The following is a 19,813-nucleotide window of genomic DNA, read 5'->3' as shown; positions in this document are numbered from 1 at the left end:
ATAAACAGTTCATTAGCATCATATCAGCATAAGCAAATAAATGTTCATATGTAATCTTAATAAGTAAACATGAAGGCGCAAGCAGATAAATCACAAAGTGTAACTTACATACATAACCATATCAGCACAACTAATCGGGTGACAATTATAATTTAAATAAATAAGCACAGCAGACACATAATGAAAAAAAAGTGACATCAGTGAAACAGCAGCGCAGCCAAGCAATGCATAATATACATAATTAACAACCCTGATCATTAATCAATCATTGTCAAAATCAGTTAACACAAAGTATAAATCACGTAATCGCGAGCAGCAAATTACGTCTAAAGTACGTACCTAAGGGGAAATATGTTACCTGAAAAATAAACTCAATTAATAGTTACCTTTTTAGTTTATAAGTTTCTTCTTCGAAATTACATTCTTCCTGAAAATTTCTCGATAGCAAGTCCTCTTAACGTCGGACACACACAGAATTTACCTGAAGGTCTTAAATATTTCATACAACCGTATACTGAAAAATACTGAACGTTAATAACATAATTTATCAAGTCACTATAGCTTTATACTGAATTTATTCGGAGAAATTAGACTGTGTATTTGTTTACGGCTGTCAGTGCATTCGCACTGAGCGCTCGATCAGCTGTAGGTCCGCGTGACGTAGAAAGTAATTGTTTGCGGTCAACGACTGCCTTGTGCGGCGCGCAGACTTGACTGTTGCTTTGAGTACGTGCCGCCGCCGGAACACGGTGCAGTATGCTTGTATTCTCTGCATGTTTACGTATAACTGTTGGTTTCTCGAAAGTATGTCATTCCACAAAAATTTTAACGTTCGATATGTGATGTGTTCCCTTAGAGCGCCGAGATTTAAGAGTTTCTACTTCGACAGTGTTATCATGAATGATTTTGCGAACTCTATATGGACCGTTATAAAGCAGAAAAAATTTGCGGCACAAGCCTTTTCCTTTGTGAGACAAACGATGAGACTTAATTAACACCTTTTGACCAACTGACTAGGTTTTTAAACGACCAGGACGTTTAGCTGATTTCTCTCTTCTAGCAGCCGCAGATGCAATATTTTGCAGAGCCAGGTTCACAACTTCAGAATGCCGTAGTTTCCGTGTAGGCAGAAAAGGAACGATTTCAGAAATGCGATTTGTCGGTGCTTTGTTTTTTAATATCAATATAGGCGGTAAAGAAGTTGAATCATTAGGGAGTTCATTCAGAATGTTTTGAAAAATATGAAGATACTGATCCCACGTTCTGTGATTCTGATGACAATAAAGTCGACACAATTTATTGATTTCCTTCATCCATCTCTCTGAAGCGTTAGATTGAGGGTGAAAAAGTGAAATGAAATTTGGTTTAATCTTACGACGGCGTAGAGTACGAAGCCAAATTTTAGAGCGAAACTGTGATCCATTATCTGATATAACCTTATCAACGTGACCCACTTCTTTAAGAAAATGTTTGATGAAGGCATTAGGTACTGAACGAGCTGTTGCTTTGCGTAAAGGTGTAAAACACACATATTTTGATGTCAATTCCACTGCTACCTAAATGTACGCAAAACCATTAGTAGAACGAACCACTGGACTGAACAAATCGACTGCAGCCATCTCCTTTAATTTCGCTGGAATGATACGAAACAACGGTGCTCTTGAGAAATAGTTCGCGGCTTAGCCTTTTGACATAATTTGCATTTGGCAAGAACAGTTCGAATACGTTTTTCCATATTACTGAAGTAGCAGTTTTCTCGTAATTTATGAAAGCATTTTCTGGGACCAAAGGGTGCATAACTGAAATGTGTGTACCAAATCAATTTATTAACCCACTCATCAGGAATGCAAACTAACCAAACAGAGTTGTCGACCGATTTTCGTTTAAAAAGAATGTCATTGCGAACTAAATAATACTGTCTAATCGCTACGCTTTCCTTTCTCCTCCACTTCTCCTAAATGTCCTTCCAGATTGGATCCTTGTTTTGCTCCTTAGCGATGTCCTGGAGCGAAGACGAAATAAAATTCTCAAACACAACACCTTGAATATACATCAAACAATAATCGTTTCCTTTGCAATCCTCCTCAGCACTTTGTTTCAAACCCATAGGTGCACGTGATAAAGCATCAGCAATAATATTTGAAGAACTCAGTATGTAAACAATACTAAAGTCAAATTCCTGTAGATACAGCGCCCATCGTGACAATCTTCCATGAGTTAATTTTGTTGACATAAGAAATTCCAGAGCTCAATGATCGGTGTAAACCTTAGTATGTCTCCCATACAAAAATATGCGAAATTTTGTGAAAGCCCTAACAACAGCCAAGGCTTCAAGTTCCGTAATCGAATCACTCTTTTCTGATTTAGAGAGAACACGACTTCCAAATGCAATAGTTTACTGTACTACAGCACCGTTTTCTTCTATCTCTTGAAATAAGTGTGCATCTAGGCCTTTGTATGATGAGTCTGTCGCCAAACAAAAATCTTTTGATAAATCCGGATGTGAAAGAAGTGGAGCAGCAACTAAAGCATCACGAAGTTGTTCAAATTCTGACTGAGCTTCCTCATCCCAACACCAATTAGAATTCTTTCCAGATAGTTCACATAAACGAGGTGTGGCCAAATTGTCCAATCTAACAAAGCGTCTAAGAAAATCACAGACACCAAGGAAACTACGAACATCACGTTTTGTAGTAGGAACAGCATAATTACGAATAGCGTCTAGTTTCTCTGGATCAGGAAGAATACCTTCTGTAGAAATAATATGACCAAGAAATTTCACCTGACAAAGACCAAATTCAGATTTTTCCAAGTTCACTGTAATGCCAACTCTTGCAAAAATATGTAATAATGAATCCAAAATTTTGCTATGCTCACTCCAAGAACGTTTAGCAATAAGAATATCGTCAACATATGAAGTAATATTATCACGAAGATAAACAGGTAAAATTTCATTTAAACTACGTATGAATGCTGCTGAAGATACATTAAGTCCAAACGGTAATTTCCGAAATTGGTAACAGTTACCAAAGGCTAAAAAGACAGTGTATTTTCTACAATCAGGGTGGAGTTCTATTTGCCAAAAACTTGAGCGCATATCAATCGTGGATAAAACTTTAATTCCATATAAATGTTGAAGAAGTTCATCTAAATTTTGTGGGCGGTCAGTTTCAGGAATGATGATATTATTTATCTGCCTGGAATCCAGAACCAAACGAATTGACCCATCCTTTTTAAGAACGTCGTGTAATGGGCTGGTATAAGGACTGACTGCTGGCTCAATAATGCCTTGATCTAACATGTATTGAAGTTCACTCTTAACCTTGTCTCTGTAAGCCAAAGGAATAGCGTACGTTTTCCCCCGAAATGGTGTGTGTTCTTTTACTTTAAAATTATTTTGTAAGCCTTGTATAGTTCCTGTGTGATGGCTAAATACTGTAGCATGTGAAGTCAAAATTTGGTGCAGTTCTTCTCTTGCAACGTCATCTGGCACTTCAGCTTTATTAACCTTTTCATTAATTAATTCTTCGCTATTAATTATATCATCCATCGCGTCTCTGTATCTATTGTCGTTGTCATGAATGAACTCATTGTCGTCATAATACTCAGCAAAAACATCAGAAGTAAGAAACCTTAAACATTTTGTCTCTGATTCAGATCTTGTTAAACACTCGAAAAATTTCAAACATTTCGGCATTCCGGCAACAGTCAAATTCACACTTCCTTCTTTAAAGTTCAAAATTGCTTTATGTGTGTTAAGAAACTCCATACCTAATGTAATTTGTGTACTGAGTAATGGAACAATAATAATATTAGCAGAAAATTCGTATCCTTGACAAATGAAATTTAGGTTGGTCTGTTGTTTGACTTCCACACTTTTTCCAGAAATAGCTCCTCGAATTGTAGTTTTAGATACAGGTAACACAGGACAAGCAATAGTTCTTACACATATACGAAAAACTGATTCGCTAATAACATTCAATGGGCTCCCAGAATCTAAGACCGCAGTAAACTTATTCTTACCCACACATACTTCAATAACAGGATGTAAAAATGCGTCTACATTATTTTCCTTTTCGTCTAGCAAAATGTCTCTCATGTCTTCCAGGCGTACGTAGTGTAAAGTCGTAGTGTCATTACTCTCTGAACCGTCTATATGGCTCCCAGAAGCCGAAGCTACAAGTCATTGTCGACTGTTTGCGTCACGTCTTTGAATATTCGCGTAATTTCGCGGATCAATTTCTACGATTTGCACTTGTCTCTCGGAATTTATGTCACGCGGAGGATGCCAATTAGGTCCCTCCTGTCTGTTAGATGTAAATTCTTGATTGTGTCTGTTATTAAAATTTCTATTTTCCTGTCTATCTGCATGACTACTTCTTGTGTAATTTCGACTGTCGCTTCTGAAATTATTGCTGTATCTACTACCCTGATTATTTCTGTAGTAAGAATTTCTATTACTGTATGAATAATTTCTGTCTTGATGATACCGATTACTGTTTCCGTATGATTGATCATTCCGGTAGGAATTTCCGTTATTATAATTGTCTGTGTAATTTCTGTTAGAACGTCTGTTATTGTCATAAGGCTGGTATCTATTGTCCTGTCTGTTTCGTCTGTCATTCTCAAAATTACCCATCTAACGTCCGTTCCGATCATTATCCCTTCTCTCTGAAATTCTATTGTGATTACCGTCACTGGAAAAATTACAAGAAGTCCCGTCGTCGTTGTCATACTCAAGTTCTTGTAGCAAAGTCTTAAAAGTCTCAATGTCGTCTTTACATCTTCCGGCTAAACCAATTTGTCTTATGGATTTTGGCAGCTTACTTAAACAAATGCGAATTAATTCAGTCGGGCTATAAGGGCTGAAAAGGAACTGATTCTTTCGAATCATGTCTTCAAAGTATTCTGCTGGCGTGCGGAACTCAGACTGTTCGAAATTACGCTGCATAATAAGACTATGTTTGACCCTGTCTTGCGTGTTTTCGGACCAATATGCCGATAGAAATGCATGATAAAAATCATTTAAATTATTACAATCTCTAATAAGTGCGCGCATCCGCGTCGCCGGTTCGTTTTCTAAATATCCACACATAAATTCCAGTTTGTGACTTAGTGGCCAATTTGGTGGACGTGCGTACATAAATTGATCTAACCATGAATATGGATGTATGTCATTCTTAGAATTGCGAAAGATCTTAAATTTCCGAACAGTTAAAAAAGTATTTATAGTCAAAGTTTTCGCCTCGTGGCGACAAAGACCTACCGCGTCTGTCCCAGTCCGAATTTAGATTATTGTCAAGTTCGCGCGCCTGGCGCTCTCTTGTTACATCTCGTAAATGAAACAAATTATTTTCTTCAAAACCCGCTGCTATCTGTGATTCTAAATTTCTTCTACTGTCCTTTCCTACGATTTCGCTTTCCATTTGTTTGACTTGCTTTCGTAACGCCTCAAATTCCCTTTTAACGCGTTCACTAAATTTTCCCTGATTTTCAACATTATTATTTATGCTCTGGTACTCTTCTGTTTCTGCAAATGGCAATGGAGCTGTATCACCTGAATCCCTGTCCCCATTTAAACTAAGATTTTTCAATTTATCTGAAATCTCCTCAACTCTTTCCGATAAGTCACCTATTTGTTCTTTCTGTTTATTTACGTCTTCCGTAAGAGTCTCGACTCGGGTTTCAGTATTGACACATTTGGTAGTTAACTGCTCATACTGTTGTGTTAGGTTATTTATTCTGTCATTTGGTACGGATTCCTCGATTCTTCCAAATATTTCTTCCTTATCGTGTGCACGTTGTAAATTTAACTCTGAAAATTTTTGTACTATCACGCGATCTCTTTCTTCCTGTTCTCTATCCTGTTCCTTTTGTCTAACCTCTATTGCAATTAATCTATTATTGTGAGAATTCAAAATCGGTTGTACTTCTTCTCTAATTTCTTTCTTTAATTCATCTTTCATGTTTTTGAGACATGTCCCTATTCGTGAATCTAACCGTGTTTCCATTGTTCCCATATTAGTTTCTAACCGTGTTGCCAAAGTTCCCATCTGTGTTTTTAATTCAGATCCTAACTGTGATCCTAGTGAGTCTAACCGTGTTTCCATTGTTTCCATCTCTGTTTTAATTGTTCCTATTTGTGAGTTTAACCGTGTTGCCACTGTATTTAATTCAGATCCTAACTGTGATCCCAGTGAGTCTAACCGTGTTTCCATTGTTCCCATCCGTGACCCCAAATTTAATATAGCACCCATCAACTGCTCCATATTAACTGGTTCGAAATTCTTTTCGCCCCTAACATTTCCCGCAAAACCAGCTTCCTTCGTCATAGCTGTAAAGCTATCTCTGTTCGATACTATTCCAGAATCTTCTGTCGTTAATCTCGTATTCTGAAAATTTTTTGATTGTGAAAAGTTTTGAGCTGGTTCCGGACTATTTTCCCTGCTTATTAAATTATTTTCTACTTCATTATTCATCATACTGTTCTCCTGTGATGGCGAGTTCGCCATGTTAACAATTTCGTCATTCTGACTATCCATCATTTTTGCCTTTTTCATCGATCGCGTAATCATTTACAAAACATACAAAACTCGTCACTATACGAAAATTACAAACAATATGACACTTTATCACCAACAATACCATTCACACGAAATGCTTCCCGACAAACACGATTAACGAACAATTGAAATCTTCATAATTGCACAAAATTGTCACACGCGTATACATGACATCAAAAATTAAATTCTGCAAAAATACCATTAGGAGAATGACAGGACAACTACAAATGTTCAGTTAGCAAATCTACACATGCAATATTCTATTACTACAAATTACTACAACAATACTACTGTCTGCTACTTTTACTATCAAAAGAATTCCAAGGGACGATCCGAAGCAGCGGTCGCCACGTGCATGGGGGCTTAATTATATAAATATAATGCAAATAATTTTAATTTTAGTCGCTGTATGTCCGGCTACGAAGTCTCGTAACCGGTTGGCCCTGACTGGTATTAGTACGCAATCTGACTGCATAGAATAACAACAAGAAATGAAAGAAAACTTCCGTTAACACAATTAATTAATTAAGTCCCCAGCAACTAAGAAAGCTACGAAACAACAAGGCACAAGTGTAGCTGTTCCGTGTGTGGAAGTGTGATACAACGTACACATCTGGCACGGTTCTTCCTCAAAAAGATAAGATATTTTAAATACCATTTACACTGAATTAATTAAATAACACTGAAATACTATACTTGCACATAGAAACCAGAATTACACTCTAATACATAAACACAAGCCAGATGCTTTGTTGACTGAACCTGTGACCAAAAGGCATTATTGTGTAACACATTTGAAATAAAAATAAAAAAAATTCTTTACATTCATATATATTGACGAAAAGTACACTCTGATCATTACAACATCCGCAATCGAACAGCATCGGCTGTCTAGCCCATCAGAACAACTGTATACAAGATGCTCACAACTATTCACGGCTACATCAGAACTCCTACTGCCCACTTCTCAATAAACACTCTCCACGACGACTTCTCGACAAGAACTCTCTACTACCACATCTCAACAAGCACTGCCAGTGGAGGCGGCGGAATAAAACTCTTTGGCGCAATCTCTGGCGCTGTGGCTCAGTGTAGCCACCTTTCAAGATGTTTAGTTTTCAAATATTCGCATTGGGCTACTGTGCTTTTTTAAACAGGGCCTGAGAATGGCGGTAATGTTCCACCATAACTAGTCACGTGACAAAAAAAGGCATTCTCAAAATATAGGTGTGGTGGTACTTTTTCTCATATAAACGGAAATGGCTTAGACATGTTCCATTAAGCATCTGATAATAGTCTGTGCCGCCTAAGAGTAGCTTTCTAATATGGACTCTCATTGTTTCTTTTCTCTGTCGATGCAGAATTTCCGATTACCCTGAGGATGAGATGTGGAAGTTACAGCTGTGGTGTATGTTTATATTTTTCAGTGTGCTAAAATAGGTTGAATTAATTACTCGGTTATTGAAGGCCATTTGCAAATATTTAGTGTAAAAAGTGTTTGACAAGCGTTTTTCCGGTACTTAGTACCCATTACCGTCTTCTAGTACTTTATCTGATGAAAAGTATCTGGGCACCTAGAATTCGACGTTAATATTATGTGTGTGCCCACCATTTGCCTTTATGACGGCTCGAAATCTACTGGAGATATTTTCAGTGATTGAATGTGTGTATGTCTGTGGAGGAACGGCACGTCGTTCTTAGGCCTGCTCAAGACTCGATATCAGGCAGGTAGTGATGTTGGACGCTGGGGGTCTGGAGCGAATTAGACCTTCTAACGCATCCAGAATTATTCCTCTCGATTAAGATGTGGACTTTAGAAATGGCAGCCATTATCAGGTGTGCTATTGTCAACAAACCATTTGCTCGCATATCCTGCTACATGGCATAGAGAATTGTCCTGCTAATATGGTCGTGGATTCTGTTGTGTTGGCAGAAGAGCCAACACCGTGTTACTAGAGGAGGCCGAAATGAACGCGTTTTAGCTCACACAGGCTGGCGTGAGGAGGGAAGAACTATACTGACGTTAGGTCTGGAACATGATAAGGAGTTAGAATTCAGAAAGCGGACGTAAGAAGTTTGATAGTTAACTTTAATCCATTAATGATGAACGTCGCTCTTGACGGTACATGATGCACAATATTGTCTGTTCAGAATTTATTCTAATTACTGAATATGGCGCCTTGCTAAGTCGTAGCAAATGATGTAGCTGAAGGCTGTGCTAAACTATAGTCTCTCCAAATGAGAGCTTATGTAGTCAGTGAACCACCGCTAGGAAAGTTGGCTGTACAACTGGGGCGAGTGCTAGGGAGTCTCTAGACTAGACCTGCCGTGTGGCGGCGCTCGGTCTGCAATCACTGATAGTAGCGACACGTGGGTCCGACGTATACTAACGGACCGCGGCCGATTTAAGGGCTACCACCTAGCAAGTGTGGTGTCTGGCGGTGACACCACAGATTCTGAACTGTTCTTCTGCTATATGCATAAGGCAATGTTGTAAAATGAGTTCATATTCTTCCGGCTTTAGCGTTTTCTCATGCGCAAGAAGGTGACCACAGCATAACCACTAAAAACACCTCCGCACTGAAACCCCACCTACCTCCGTACTTCACCGTTGGTCGCATGCACGATCGCAGGCAACGTTTTCTAGCCATTCACCAAACTGAAACTCTTCCGTAGAACTGCCTTAGGATATGTCGTGATTTTTCGCTTCAAATCAGTTGTTTTCATGTATCCATTGTTTGGTGGCTTCGCTTTTTACACCACCTAAAGTAACATTTATTACAGAAATATGCAACTTATAAGAAGCTGCTTGACCATTGCACCATCTTGTTTTTGGCTCCCTGCTCTCAGCAACTGTGTTAGCTGCACTGCTGGTACCACTTTGCAATACACCATCCGCAACGCTTGATCGTCCTTGCCCTTCAGGACATGTGGTGTGTCTGGTCTTGGTTTAAATGTGGTTGTTTCCTTGCATTTCCAGTTCACAAGCACCTGGCTAACAGTCGTCTTGAGTGGATTGAGAAAGGACTAAATGTTCAAAATGGTTCAAATGGCTCTGAGCACTATGTGACTTAACAGCTGTGGTCATCAGTCCCCTAGAACTTAGAACTACTTAAACCTAACTAACCTAAGGACATCACATACATCCATGCCCGAGGCAGGATTCGAACCTGCGACCGTAGCAGTCGCGCGGTTCCGGACTGTGCGCCTAGAAGCGCGAGACCACCGCGGCCGGCAGGCCTAAATGTCCATAATGCGCCTGTTACTCAAAGTGAAACCCAATAATGAATTCACATTCTTAATGACTGAGCCCTCCAGAAGATCCCTATCTGCTGTTCGTGCTTCTTTACCGGCAATACAATACGTCCGCCTTCTTTTATACTGGCGCGTTCATCTATTGTAACATCTAGTGAACATTTCCCCATTACGTGGGCGTGTTCGGATACTTTTGATCAGATAGTGTTATCCGCTCACAACTTGAAAATGGTCCATTCTACTGAATCAATTAATAAAGACAGACTCTTCCTTTCTAGACGTAAGTTAAATGTTTCTTCTACGCTGATAGTAATACATCTAGTAAAGCCAAGTTCATCATACAGCTGAGGTCTGGTTTTGGGTAGCTCTTTTCGTGTATAGACAGTCCATACAAATATATACAATAATTTTATTCGAGAGACGTTTTCTTTCATTAATTTCTTAGTTAGGCTGTTGAGAAAGCTTTTCACAATTTTTCCCATTCTAAGGTGTACGTTCCGACAGAAAGTAGTCATCAGTTATTTACTTAGCACTTTCCAATGTTTTACACTGTTTATTTATAACTGTCACAGTTCTCAGCTATCTGTTTTTGTCTCACATGGATAACAGTGACCTGGAATATCGTATTAGTTGTGTGGTGTGCCACAGGTAGAATGCTGATTGTTTAACATGTAGAAATTTCAATCTGAAGGCGTCAGGCTTCGTTCACAACCAGTTCATCTCATGAACTGCATACTTATTCTCATCTCAAGAATTCTGAATCAAATATCTGTTACCCTAGCTCTGAAGGCAATCACGTCAGCTACTGCAACAGGAGTGGCACTGGTGGTATCGTTGCCACTGAAATAATTTGATTGCATGCCTGGCCCATCGTAAGATTATCACGTCGTTGGATTTATGTTAGTTTACAAAACGCGTCCCATAATCTACAAATCTGTAAAACAAATAACGTTTCTTCTGCATCCAGCTGATGTCCTATAGAAAAATAATTGTATCTGTTTTCCATTTGCTGAACTGTAAACAGCATAGCTCTCCGTCCGATGCCACCTAATAACTCGACTTCATTTTAATCTGCAAATATATTAGTCATAACTACATAATTGCGACCATTACATACTGTAAGCTTCTTGCATGATTCATGTATAATTTATATGCAAATTAATACTAGAGAACTCATTACTGTTTTCATATTCGGTCACAACCAAAATTAAAATACTTTTCCTTTGTTTTAGCGCAATTATTGTTCCGCTGGTGACAAATAAAAAGTCGTACACGAACCCATATTTACAATGTTCGAGTTTTATCTCCTCTCAGTATCTGATGCATCCGTTCGTTTATTTTATCAAATTGATAGTTCAGATGTGACTAAAACCAGCTATAATCCATGAGCAGCATCTTCCACAGTTGTTGGACTCTGTGTCTTGTAGTGACGTACATGATTTATCATCATAGAAATTTTCTGCAGTAAGGAAAAGAAATTGTGTTGTACATGCTAAACTCATTTGTACAGGATAAGCTTACTAGTATTTCCACTTTTAAATTTAATGCATTCGCCGTGGTGGCAGATGTTGTATCACTTACTGATTATGAGAGGATAGTCGTCAATTACTTTCAAAGTTTCTCTCCGTATGTTTGTTCATTACGTACCCACAATACAAACGCCGGAGAGTTTTCCGTCATTAAAACATATCAAATATTCCCAAAACATCGTAGTATTTAGTTATGAATAAATTCTCAAAATCGTCTTGAACACTAAGTACTGTCAGAACGTGTATAATAAATAGGAGTAGGAGGTGGGTTCAGAACGTGGAACTTGGGATATTTTACTCACATCAGTGACTGCACGCCATGTTATATGCTTCGCCGCTGTGCTGCTACAGTCAATGCTATACAACAGACAACTATTTTTTCCATAAACGTATCGTTGTTTACTGCTACATTTCATACAAGAAACATTTTTATATAGGGAGGCCTTGAACTCAATCGATACAATTTAGAAGGCTCTTCACGAATATTTTCAGAGTTTTTTTGTATAAGGGACTCGTGACCTCCAGTGGACAGCGACAGAATAATAACGCAATTTTGATATATTTGGTTTGTAGCGCCAGTTACCTTTGATCCTGTGACAACACCTTCGCAACAGCGGTAAATCCTGTAATACACAACCACGAAAAGCAAAAGATAAAACAGAGAGTAACGCGAATACCCTCTCCCAGATCATGTATAGCGTGATGCTGTCACTGCAGGAAACACTTCGGCATAGTGTCATTGTGACACACTTGAGTTTACTGACCTCACGCATTGGCGAATTTTACAGTCCGTACTGCTGTGTATCATTAACCTGTATGAATACTGCTGGAAAAAACAAACCCGAGACAAGACCCAGCAGTACACAACCACGAGAAAGGAGAGTAAAGTGGACATTACTATTGTCAACAGCGTTTACTGTGAATGACTGGAACAAATGTGTTCCAGACGAGACACACAGCACACACCGTCAACCTTTCCATTGTTGTGCAGGTATTGTCAGTGCAGTACCGAAACAAAAATACCTGGAGGCAATAATTATAGGACAGCGTTCCCAGTGGTGCAGTGCAGGCTGAATATATTGCAGGACGCTCGAACGTCGCAGGTATGTCCATTAATACTTACGCTCTCAGAGTATGCACCAAAAAAATAATAGTTCCAGGTGAAAATATGGTGCTGTAAGCCGTCAGAATGTGTTCTGGGTGTAGGATAAAGCGAGGAACAGTAAAGCACAGGATAACGGCCGCTCTGGCACGTTTGTTAGGATATGGTTAGAGATGATGAGGTCTTTACCGAAGGTGTCTCGAAGCAGATCTTTCACCTTGTAAGCAGCAAGAGGTGTTGCCCCGTCTTTCATGAAAACAGTGGAGTAGACACAGTTGTATTACTGCAAAGCTGGAATCATATGTTGCACAGAAAGGTCCTTGTAACGTCTTCTCGAAGATAAATGGACCGAGAATAAAGGAGGATGACACACAATCACGGCACCACACAGTCACATAAGCTGGTAGTAGTGGGTGTTCTTGCACAACATGTGCCTCAGTAAAACCTTATATGCGCCAATTATGTGTATTCACGGCACCACACAGAGTAAAATATGCCTCGTCCGTCCAAAGAATATTCCCTAGCCACGGATCATTCGTTTCCGAGCGTGCCAAGAAACGATTGGCAATGTCATAGCGTTGTACCATATCTTGCGGCTTCATTTGGCGCACTTCCTGCATATTCAAGGGACACGGCAAAACCGGTTGAACTGTTGAACTGACGAAAGACGACACCACTGAGACAGCTACAGCATGGTCGGCTATAGCTACAGTAACTCCATCAAGAACTGGTATGGGAATGGGCCGTCCCCCCTCTCCCTGCTGCACCACCTAATTCACCTATTTATTCTAAATTTTTCATCATATTCTTCAGCCCATTTACTGATATGGAGCCTCTTCGCAACTGTTTCTGTCGGCTATGTCCCTGCATTGCCACGGTGCTATTGCTGCGGTTCTGATGATAGAACTTTACCAGCAGTGCACGGTCCCACTTGTCAATAGCCAAACGGTTTCGCATAGAAAACTTCAACCTCCTTAACCTTATACACCAATAGCCAGATCACAACATGCATCGCCAAGCGATATGCAGTATAGTAAAGTTAAAACACGGCATATTTCACATTCTCACTACTTACAGCACCATACTTTCACCTTGTGGCAGAAATAGGACCTATTATTAATGAAGATACGTACAATGTTTCAGCATCCTGCCCGATGTAGGCAACCAGAACTGTAGCACTTAGAACACCATCAGTTTAATTGTTACCAAAGAGTAAGAAATTACTCTCCAACCAGCCATAGGAGGTCCCGGGCCGCTTACAACAAAATACGCCGAACGTATGGCTGCAGAATCGCCGAAATTTTATGCTGAAGTTCTGATTCACCCTTTATAAGAATACTTCAGCGAGTAGAGGACAGTGAACCGCACCTCTTCCCTTTGGCAGGTCCCCGGCTTTGTGCGTGAACAGTGCATCTTCATGCGCCGGAGGTCGTCGTCAGTGCTCGTGTGTGTCTTCGCGTCAGTGCTTCAGTGTCTCTCCGTTTGTGCTCCTCCGTTCACGTGTGTAAACTCGTTCTTCGCTGTTGCGTGCTGTGATGAACGTTTTTTATCCAATCAATACCCCCGTGAACGGCTTCATTTATTTTTACTGTCTCTGTCTCTCAAATTTTTCCAGCATCTTTGTTTCTTTTTCTGTCTTTCTGTTTTCTGCATGTGTTCACTGTGGCCGAAGAGCGGCGTAGATAGACCGTTCCTGGCCTACCTTTATTGTAAAGGTATTAGAATAATAATAAATAAAAAAATAGGGGACAGTGAATAATCGTTTGCTCTCGGGTGTGTCACCAATTTGTCTTTTCCGATAGTAGTAGGGTAGTGGGGTTTGTAGTGCAATTCTGATATCAAATTGATATGCAAATTGATTAAATTGATCAATTAATCACCCACGTCACCGACATAGCATCGCACTGATAAAAGCACCCTGTCGTACAGCACTAACAGCTACGTTCTCTTGAATTATAGCTTCTTGCTGTCAAACGTTAAATGAATTTTTTTCCCCGACATGTGTGCCAATGGCGTGAAAGACTGTCTGAAATACACACGAGCATGACAGTTTATTTACAGACTCTGAACGCGAGAGACAAGCTGGAAGAATTTGCTAAGTAAAGATTTTTTTTTCTTTGGAGTTTAAATTCTCGCTTTTCCTTTACTCCGATGACGGTTTCGAAATAACAAGGATATTCTGCGGTGTTCGGTAGTTCTTGCATAAAAACAGTCGAGGTTCCTTTTTATTCCTGATACGTTGAGCATGTGTCTGCTGACCATTTGTGATCGGTGGCGGTACACCTCCCTGGACGTCATAAAATAATGAGATGCGACTGCAGTCGAACGTAAAGACTATACCAGTTTTGCTCATGAAACTAAAAGAAAATGGACTTCCCTATGTTCGTGGAAAGAGGATATTTGTTATGGTCGCAATTATGTGTTTTTTTTTTTTTTTTTTTTTTTTTTTTTAAATAGACGCTTGATATAGATGCCCTGATATACTGCGGTTGTGGAGAGTAGGTAATCGGATGACCTTGGAAAGTAGTTGAAAGTATTGTGACCCCATTTTCGTACCTATATGAGCTTTGCACCCAGGAGGACCAGTGTTCGAGTACCATAAAGAATACCGGCAATTTTAATTTCCCGCCAATTCTCGGGTGGGAGGTGGGGTGCGATGTCACCACAGCCCTGGGACAAGGAAGTTCCCACTAAAATTCGAAATTCCCGCCAATAGGGTAGGTTGGAGGGAGTGGGGTGGGGTTGGTGGAGGGGGAGGAGGGGGCTGGGCACACGTGCAGCTGAGAAAAACACGTGACGTCATCCGGGGCGGAGCTGGGTGTTGTCGGGGGCGGGGTGAGTGGGGCTGGGTTTAATAATTGTTCAATTTCATTAATTTCAATATTAATTTGATATCGAATGTGTGCTGATGCCGCCAACTCCTTACTACTTCCCATTTGTGCACAGTATTTCGACAACAGCCCAGTCGTCTTCTTCAGGTACTGCGAGTATGGCTGTTAGATGTAATAGCTGCTTGCGACTCTACCGGTCTTTGAGGTACTGTTGGTCTCGCGACTTAATGACAGCTAAGTTCGATTACCGACGCCCACAGCGCCCTTTCATACACCTTTGTTTTTCAGAGCAGGCATTGTCATTCCGTGAAACGTGAGGTCTATCAGCGTTTCCTATGTCTGGTGACGGTGGTCTAAGGTGAGATCTGAACAAACTGAGTGCTGTATCCCAGATCTGCTTATACTGACACCTCCGTTTTAATAAGGTCTCAAGCGTCATCATATTCACCAGAGCTGGAAAACGCGGAGATAATCTGCGTACCACAGAATCTCTGAAGAACAAAAGAGCATCGCAGTGGGCGTTGGGAATCGAACTCACATACAAAGAGCAGCGCGAGACCAAGTGAAACTCACAGACTCGTCGGAGATGATACAGCGAGTGCACATAGCAGAAAAACCAGAAGCACTTGAAGAAACTCGGACGAAGACCTAGAAGTACACCACAACAGAAAAGTCTATCACAAGCTTCGTGAGCTTTATACTCAGAGCAATGTTAACCCCTCGACCGCATACAGCGAACTGACAAGGGAACCTCTCCAACGCACACTCCTCAGATTTAGTGGGAAGATGATCCAGTGGACAGCCTGTCAAAACTGAACACAGATCAAGCCCGAAAACCAGAAAAAGGTGTACTAAACTGCGAAAAAAAAGCATAATCGAAACATTGGACCGCCCAAGCTCAAGATATGCAATATTGAGCGCAACTGTATAGCGGCGGCGTCGTAGTTGTGTGGTTACGGTGTTGGACTGCGGATGGAGAGATCTCTGCCGAAATCCCTCGCGCTCCAATTTTTTTTTTTTTTTTTTTTTTGTCACGAAATTGCGAGCTGTCCGCCCAGTCATCGATGTGACTGTTCGCTGTATGCAATTTTGTGTCTGTGTCATGGCTTTACGTCCGTTTGCAACAGTGAGGTGTAAAGAAGGAACTTCCACACCCAGGTACCTCCTATTTGTCTTATACAGGTACTACATGTTACGAATCTTGCGTTCCGTTTTGGAAGTTTAAACTCCAGAATTTCTTTGTTATAAAATAGTTCACATCCATTTTCATATCTGTGAGAGCTCTATGCGGAATCTCGCCTGCTCTCACTTTTCGTTACATTTACTTGCGACAATAATATATTCTTACCACAAGACTCATGTTCTATAACCAATCTATAGCATGACTACAGAAGGAGTCTGTTCGACACGTTAATGACTGGGTGGAAACTTGAGAACGTTGCGAAAAAAAATATGTATAGAGAGCAAAAGGAAGATTTGAACAGGGACCTCCAACTGTGCTTCAAGCCCTCGGGAGAAATTACGGTTGCTGTTTCCTCTTGCTTTCAGCCTTTCACAGGACAAGCATATCAAGGCCCTTCTGATTAGTGTTACAAGGCCAGTCAATCTTTCATACTATTGATCCTGAAACTAGTGAAAAGGCTTCACAGTCCAACACCATAACCACACGACTACGGCGCTGTGGTTCTTATCATTTGCTCGGTATTTTATTTGTTGATCTTGGCTAGCTCACTGTTTCTGTTTTGCTTCTTTTTTCACAGTTCAGTACACCATCTTCCTGTTTTCGTGCTTGATCTGTGTTCAGTTTTTGACAGGGTATCCAACGAGGGATTTTAACACTAAATTTAATGGGGGGGGGGGGGGGGAAGGGGGTGCCAAGAGGAGTTTTCCTAGTGAGCTGGGGCTGCCTGGTGGCGTAGCGCTGCGTCCTCGATGAACGGCGCTCGGGTCCGCAGTTAACAATATTCGAGAGGCTCTACATTGTGTATTTTGAGTTTTGCACCAGCCACAAGGATCCATTCGATATTTTCACACTAGATTTTGACGATAAGTTGTTAACGATATAATTAATTAGATACAAAAGTTCTGATTAGTTTGTAAGTTCACGTGTAGGTACATTGAAACAGCAATCGTATGTGCACAGATGGGTACCAATCAACATTCTGATTTCTATTCTTTGTTCGCCATGTTACTTCTACAAGGCAATGTTCGGAAACCCGCTCTGGGAATGTGTTATTGAAGGAAAGATATTATTGAAACATATGTTATCCGAAAGGTATAGCATACGCATTTACTTCTTGAGACTGTGAAAATAAATCAGCTGCAACGTGCTTAATTTCATGGTACGCATTCTTGTTGCCAAAAGCTTCAAACTGTTGACAACATATAATCGCACAATCGCTTCATTTGAGAAAAGTGCACCGAAACTGCGGAAAGCGCCGCGAGATACGGGAATAATTATACGTGTAGGAATACATAGCCGCGCAAGGAACAGCCCGGTCAAGGACTTAATAAAGATACCTGTACGTATAATAAGCATTATCAAAGAAAGTCAGAGCTGCCAGGAAAAGGAATTTTCTATTAACCATAGGTTTAGGGCATTTGACTCCCTTCAGCTATCATTAAGTTATTTACAACAGTCTATACAACTGCATTGAGGCCGTGCAGGTTTCGGATGAGGGTGCCCCCAAAATGATCACTGATGATCATTCCCCGGAATTAATGTCGGTCGGAGGGAAGTATGCGCCACCCCTCCACTCCCTAGTGCCATGACGAAAAGGAGGGATGTACTGTATCTGCAATCGGACGGTGTCGGGCCAGCGCCTTTGCATTTATAGAGCAACTTTACACTGTGACGTCAAATAAATAAAAGCAATCTAGTGTCACTGCTGTATATACATTGATCGGCCAGAACATTATGACATCCTAGCAAATAGCCGCTAATTCCATATCTGACACAGATAACAGCAGAGACGCGTCTTGGCATGGATGGAACGAGATCTTGGTTGGTCGCTGGAGGCAGTTGGCACCACATCTGCACACACAAGTCAGCTAATTTCCGTTAATTCCGGGACCCCAAAATCATTCACATCCAGACGTATTGAGATCTGGGGAGTTGGGGGGCTAGCACATCAAATGGAACACACCACTGTGTTCCTCGAACCACTCTATCATACTCCTGGCCTCCCAATATGGCACATTATGTTGCTGAAAAATGCCATTGCCGTAAGGAAACATGATTGTCACGAAGGAGTGCACGCGGTCTGCATCCAATGTACGATACTCCTTGACCGCCATGTTGACTTGCACTAATTCCACTGAGCCCGTGGATGCCCAAGTGAATGTTCCCACAGCATAATGGAGCCACCGCCACCTTGTCTCCAACCCTCAGAACGGGTTCCCCTGAAGGACGACGGATTCGCGCCCTCCCAGTGGCATGATAAAGAAGGTATCAGGTTTCATCAGACCATGCAACGCTCAACCACTGCGCTAACCTCCAGTGCCGATGGGCACGTGCTCTATTTCAATCGTACTTGTTGATGCCGTGGTGTTAAGGTTAACACATGAACTCGCCTAATGCTGCGGAGGCCCATCGCTAGTAGCATTCGGTGCACTGTGTGTTCAGACGACCCTGTACTCTGACCAGCATTAAAGTCTGATCTTAGTTCCACAGTTAGCCGCCTGTCCAATTTTACCAGTCTGCCCATCCTACGACGCCCGAGATCTGTAATAACACATTTACCACAGTAGTCCTCGAATACCCGACATGTTGTGCTCGTGCTGAGTCCCTGGGCCATCGCAATCTACCCTCTGTCATACTCAGATACATCACGCCCTCCACATTCTACACACGGACAGCACGCTCACTGATACTACATCCACAGTTCGTGTGTCTGACTAGCAGTCATTCCTCGCCAGGTGACACTGCTATCGCCTGGATAGGTTCATATCCATAGTAGGTCGGTCGTCATAATTTTTTGGCTGATAGGTCTAGCGGTGAGAAGCAGGCTTTGAACTTATTTGAAGCAACAGCAGATGTTGTAAATCCATATATGATGACTGAAGATGATGAGATTGTCGAAGCTGGCATTAAGAAATTATTAGCATTTGGAGATGTTGTGAAATATGAACCAATTTTTGGCAAATAACTACGAGCTGAGGGGCACCACCGGTGCAGAGTGTCTTACGTGGGCGCCTGTCTGACTTCCGGCAGCACCAGCGGCCTCCGGCGGTCTTCCTGAGCGTGCTGCTGCTCGCCCTGCCCTTCCTGCCCGCCACCAACCTGCTGCTCACCGTCGGCTTCGTCGTGGCGGAGCGCGTCCTCTACATGCCCAGGTAAAGTCTACAGCCGCAACGTTCTGCGGACCTCACTTGCTTCTGGCCGTAGCAGTAGTCAAGATTATCTACATACATAACTTGACTTTAATCATAGATTTTCGTTAAAAGTCGCTGTTATTCATAATGACGTGATACAATAAGACTTTTAGGCATGTGTACTATATACATCTAGCAGGTGAAACGCAAAATTTCTTT

At 41.2% G+C, this 19,813-nt stretch overlaps 1 protein-coding gene across 1 annotated transcript in view; it reads left to right on the top strand.

The window, feature by feature from the left end:
• LOC124622915 (protein O-mannosyl-transferase TMTC1-like) overlaps window positions 1–19,813 on the top strand; it is a 675,090-nt gene that overhangs the window by 491,746 nt on the left and 163,531 nt on the right. The window contains exon 10 of the mRNA XM_047148705.1: window positions 19,494–19,615. Coding sequence (XP_047004661.1) covers window positions 19,494–19,615 — 122 coding nt within the window. The remainder of the gene's footprint in view (window positions 1–19,493; window positions 19,616–19,813) is intronic.

This window comes from Schistocerca americana, chromosome 7 (assembly GCF_021461395.2).
Source record: "Schistocerca americana isolate TAMUIC-IGC-003095 chromosome 7, iqSchAmer2.1, whole genome shotgun sequence".
Taxonomy (NCBI): Eukaryota; Metazoa; Arthropoda; class Insecta; order Orthoptera; family Acrididae; genus Schistocerca; species Schistocerca americana.
The sequence above is the reverse complement of the archived record's forward strand: the minus strand, read 5'-3'. Positions and strand labels throughout refer to the sequence as shown.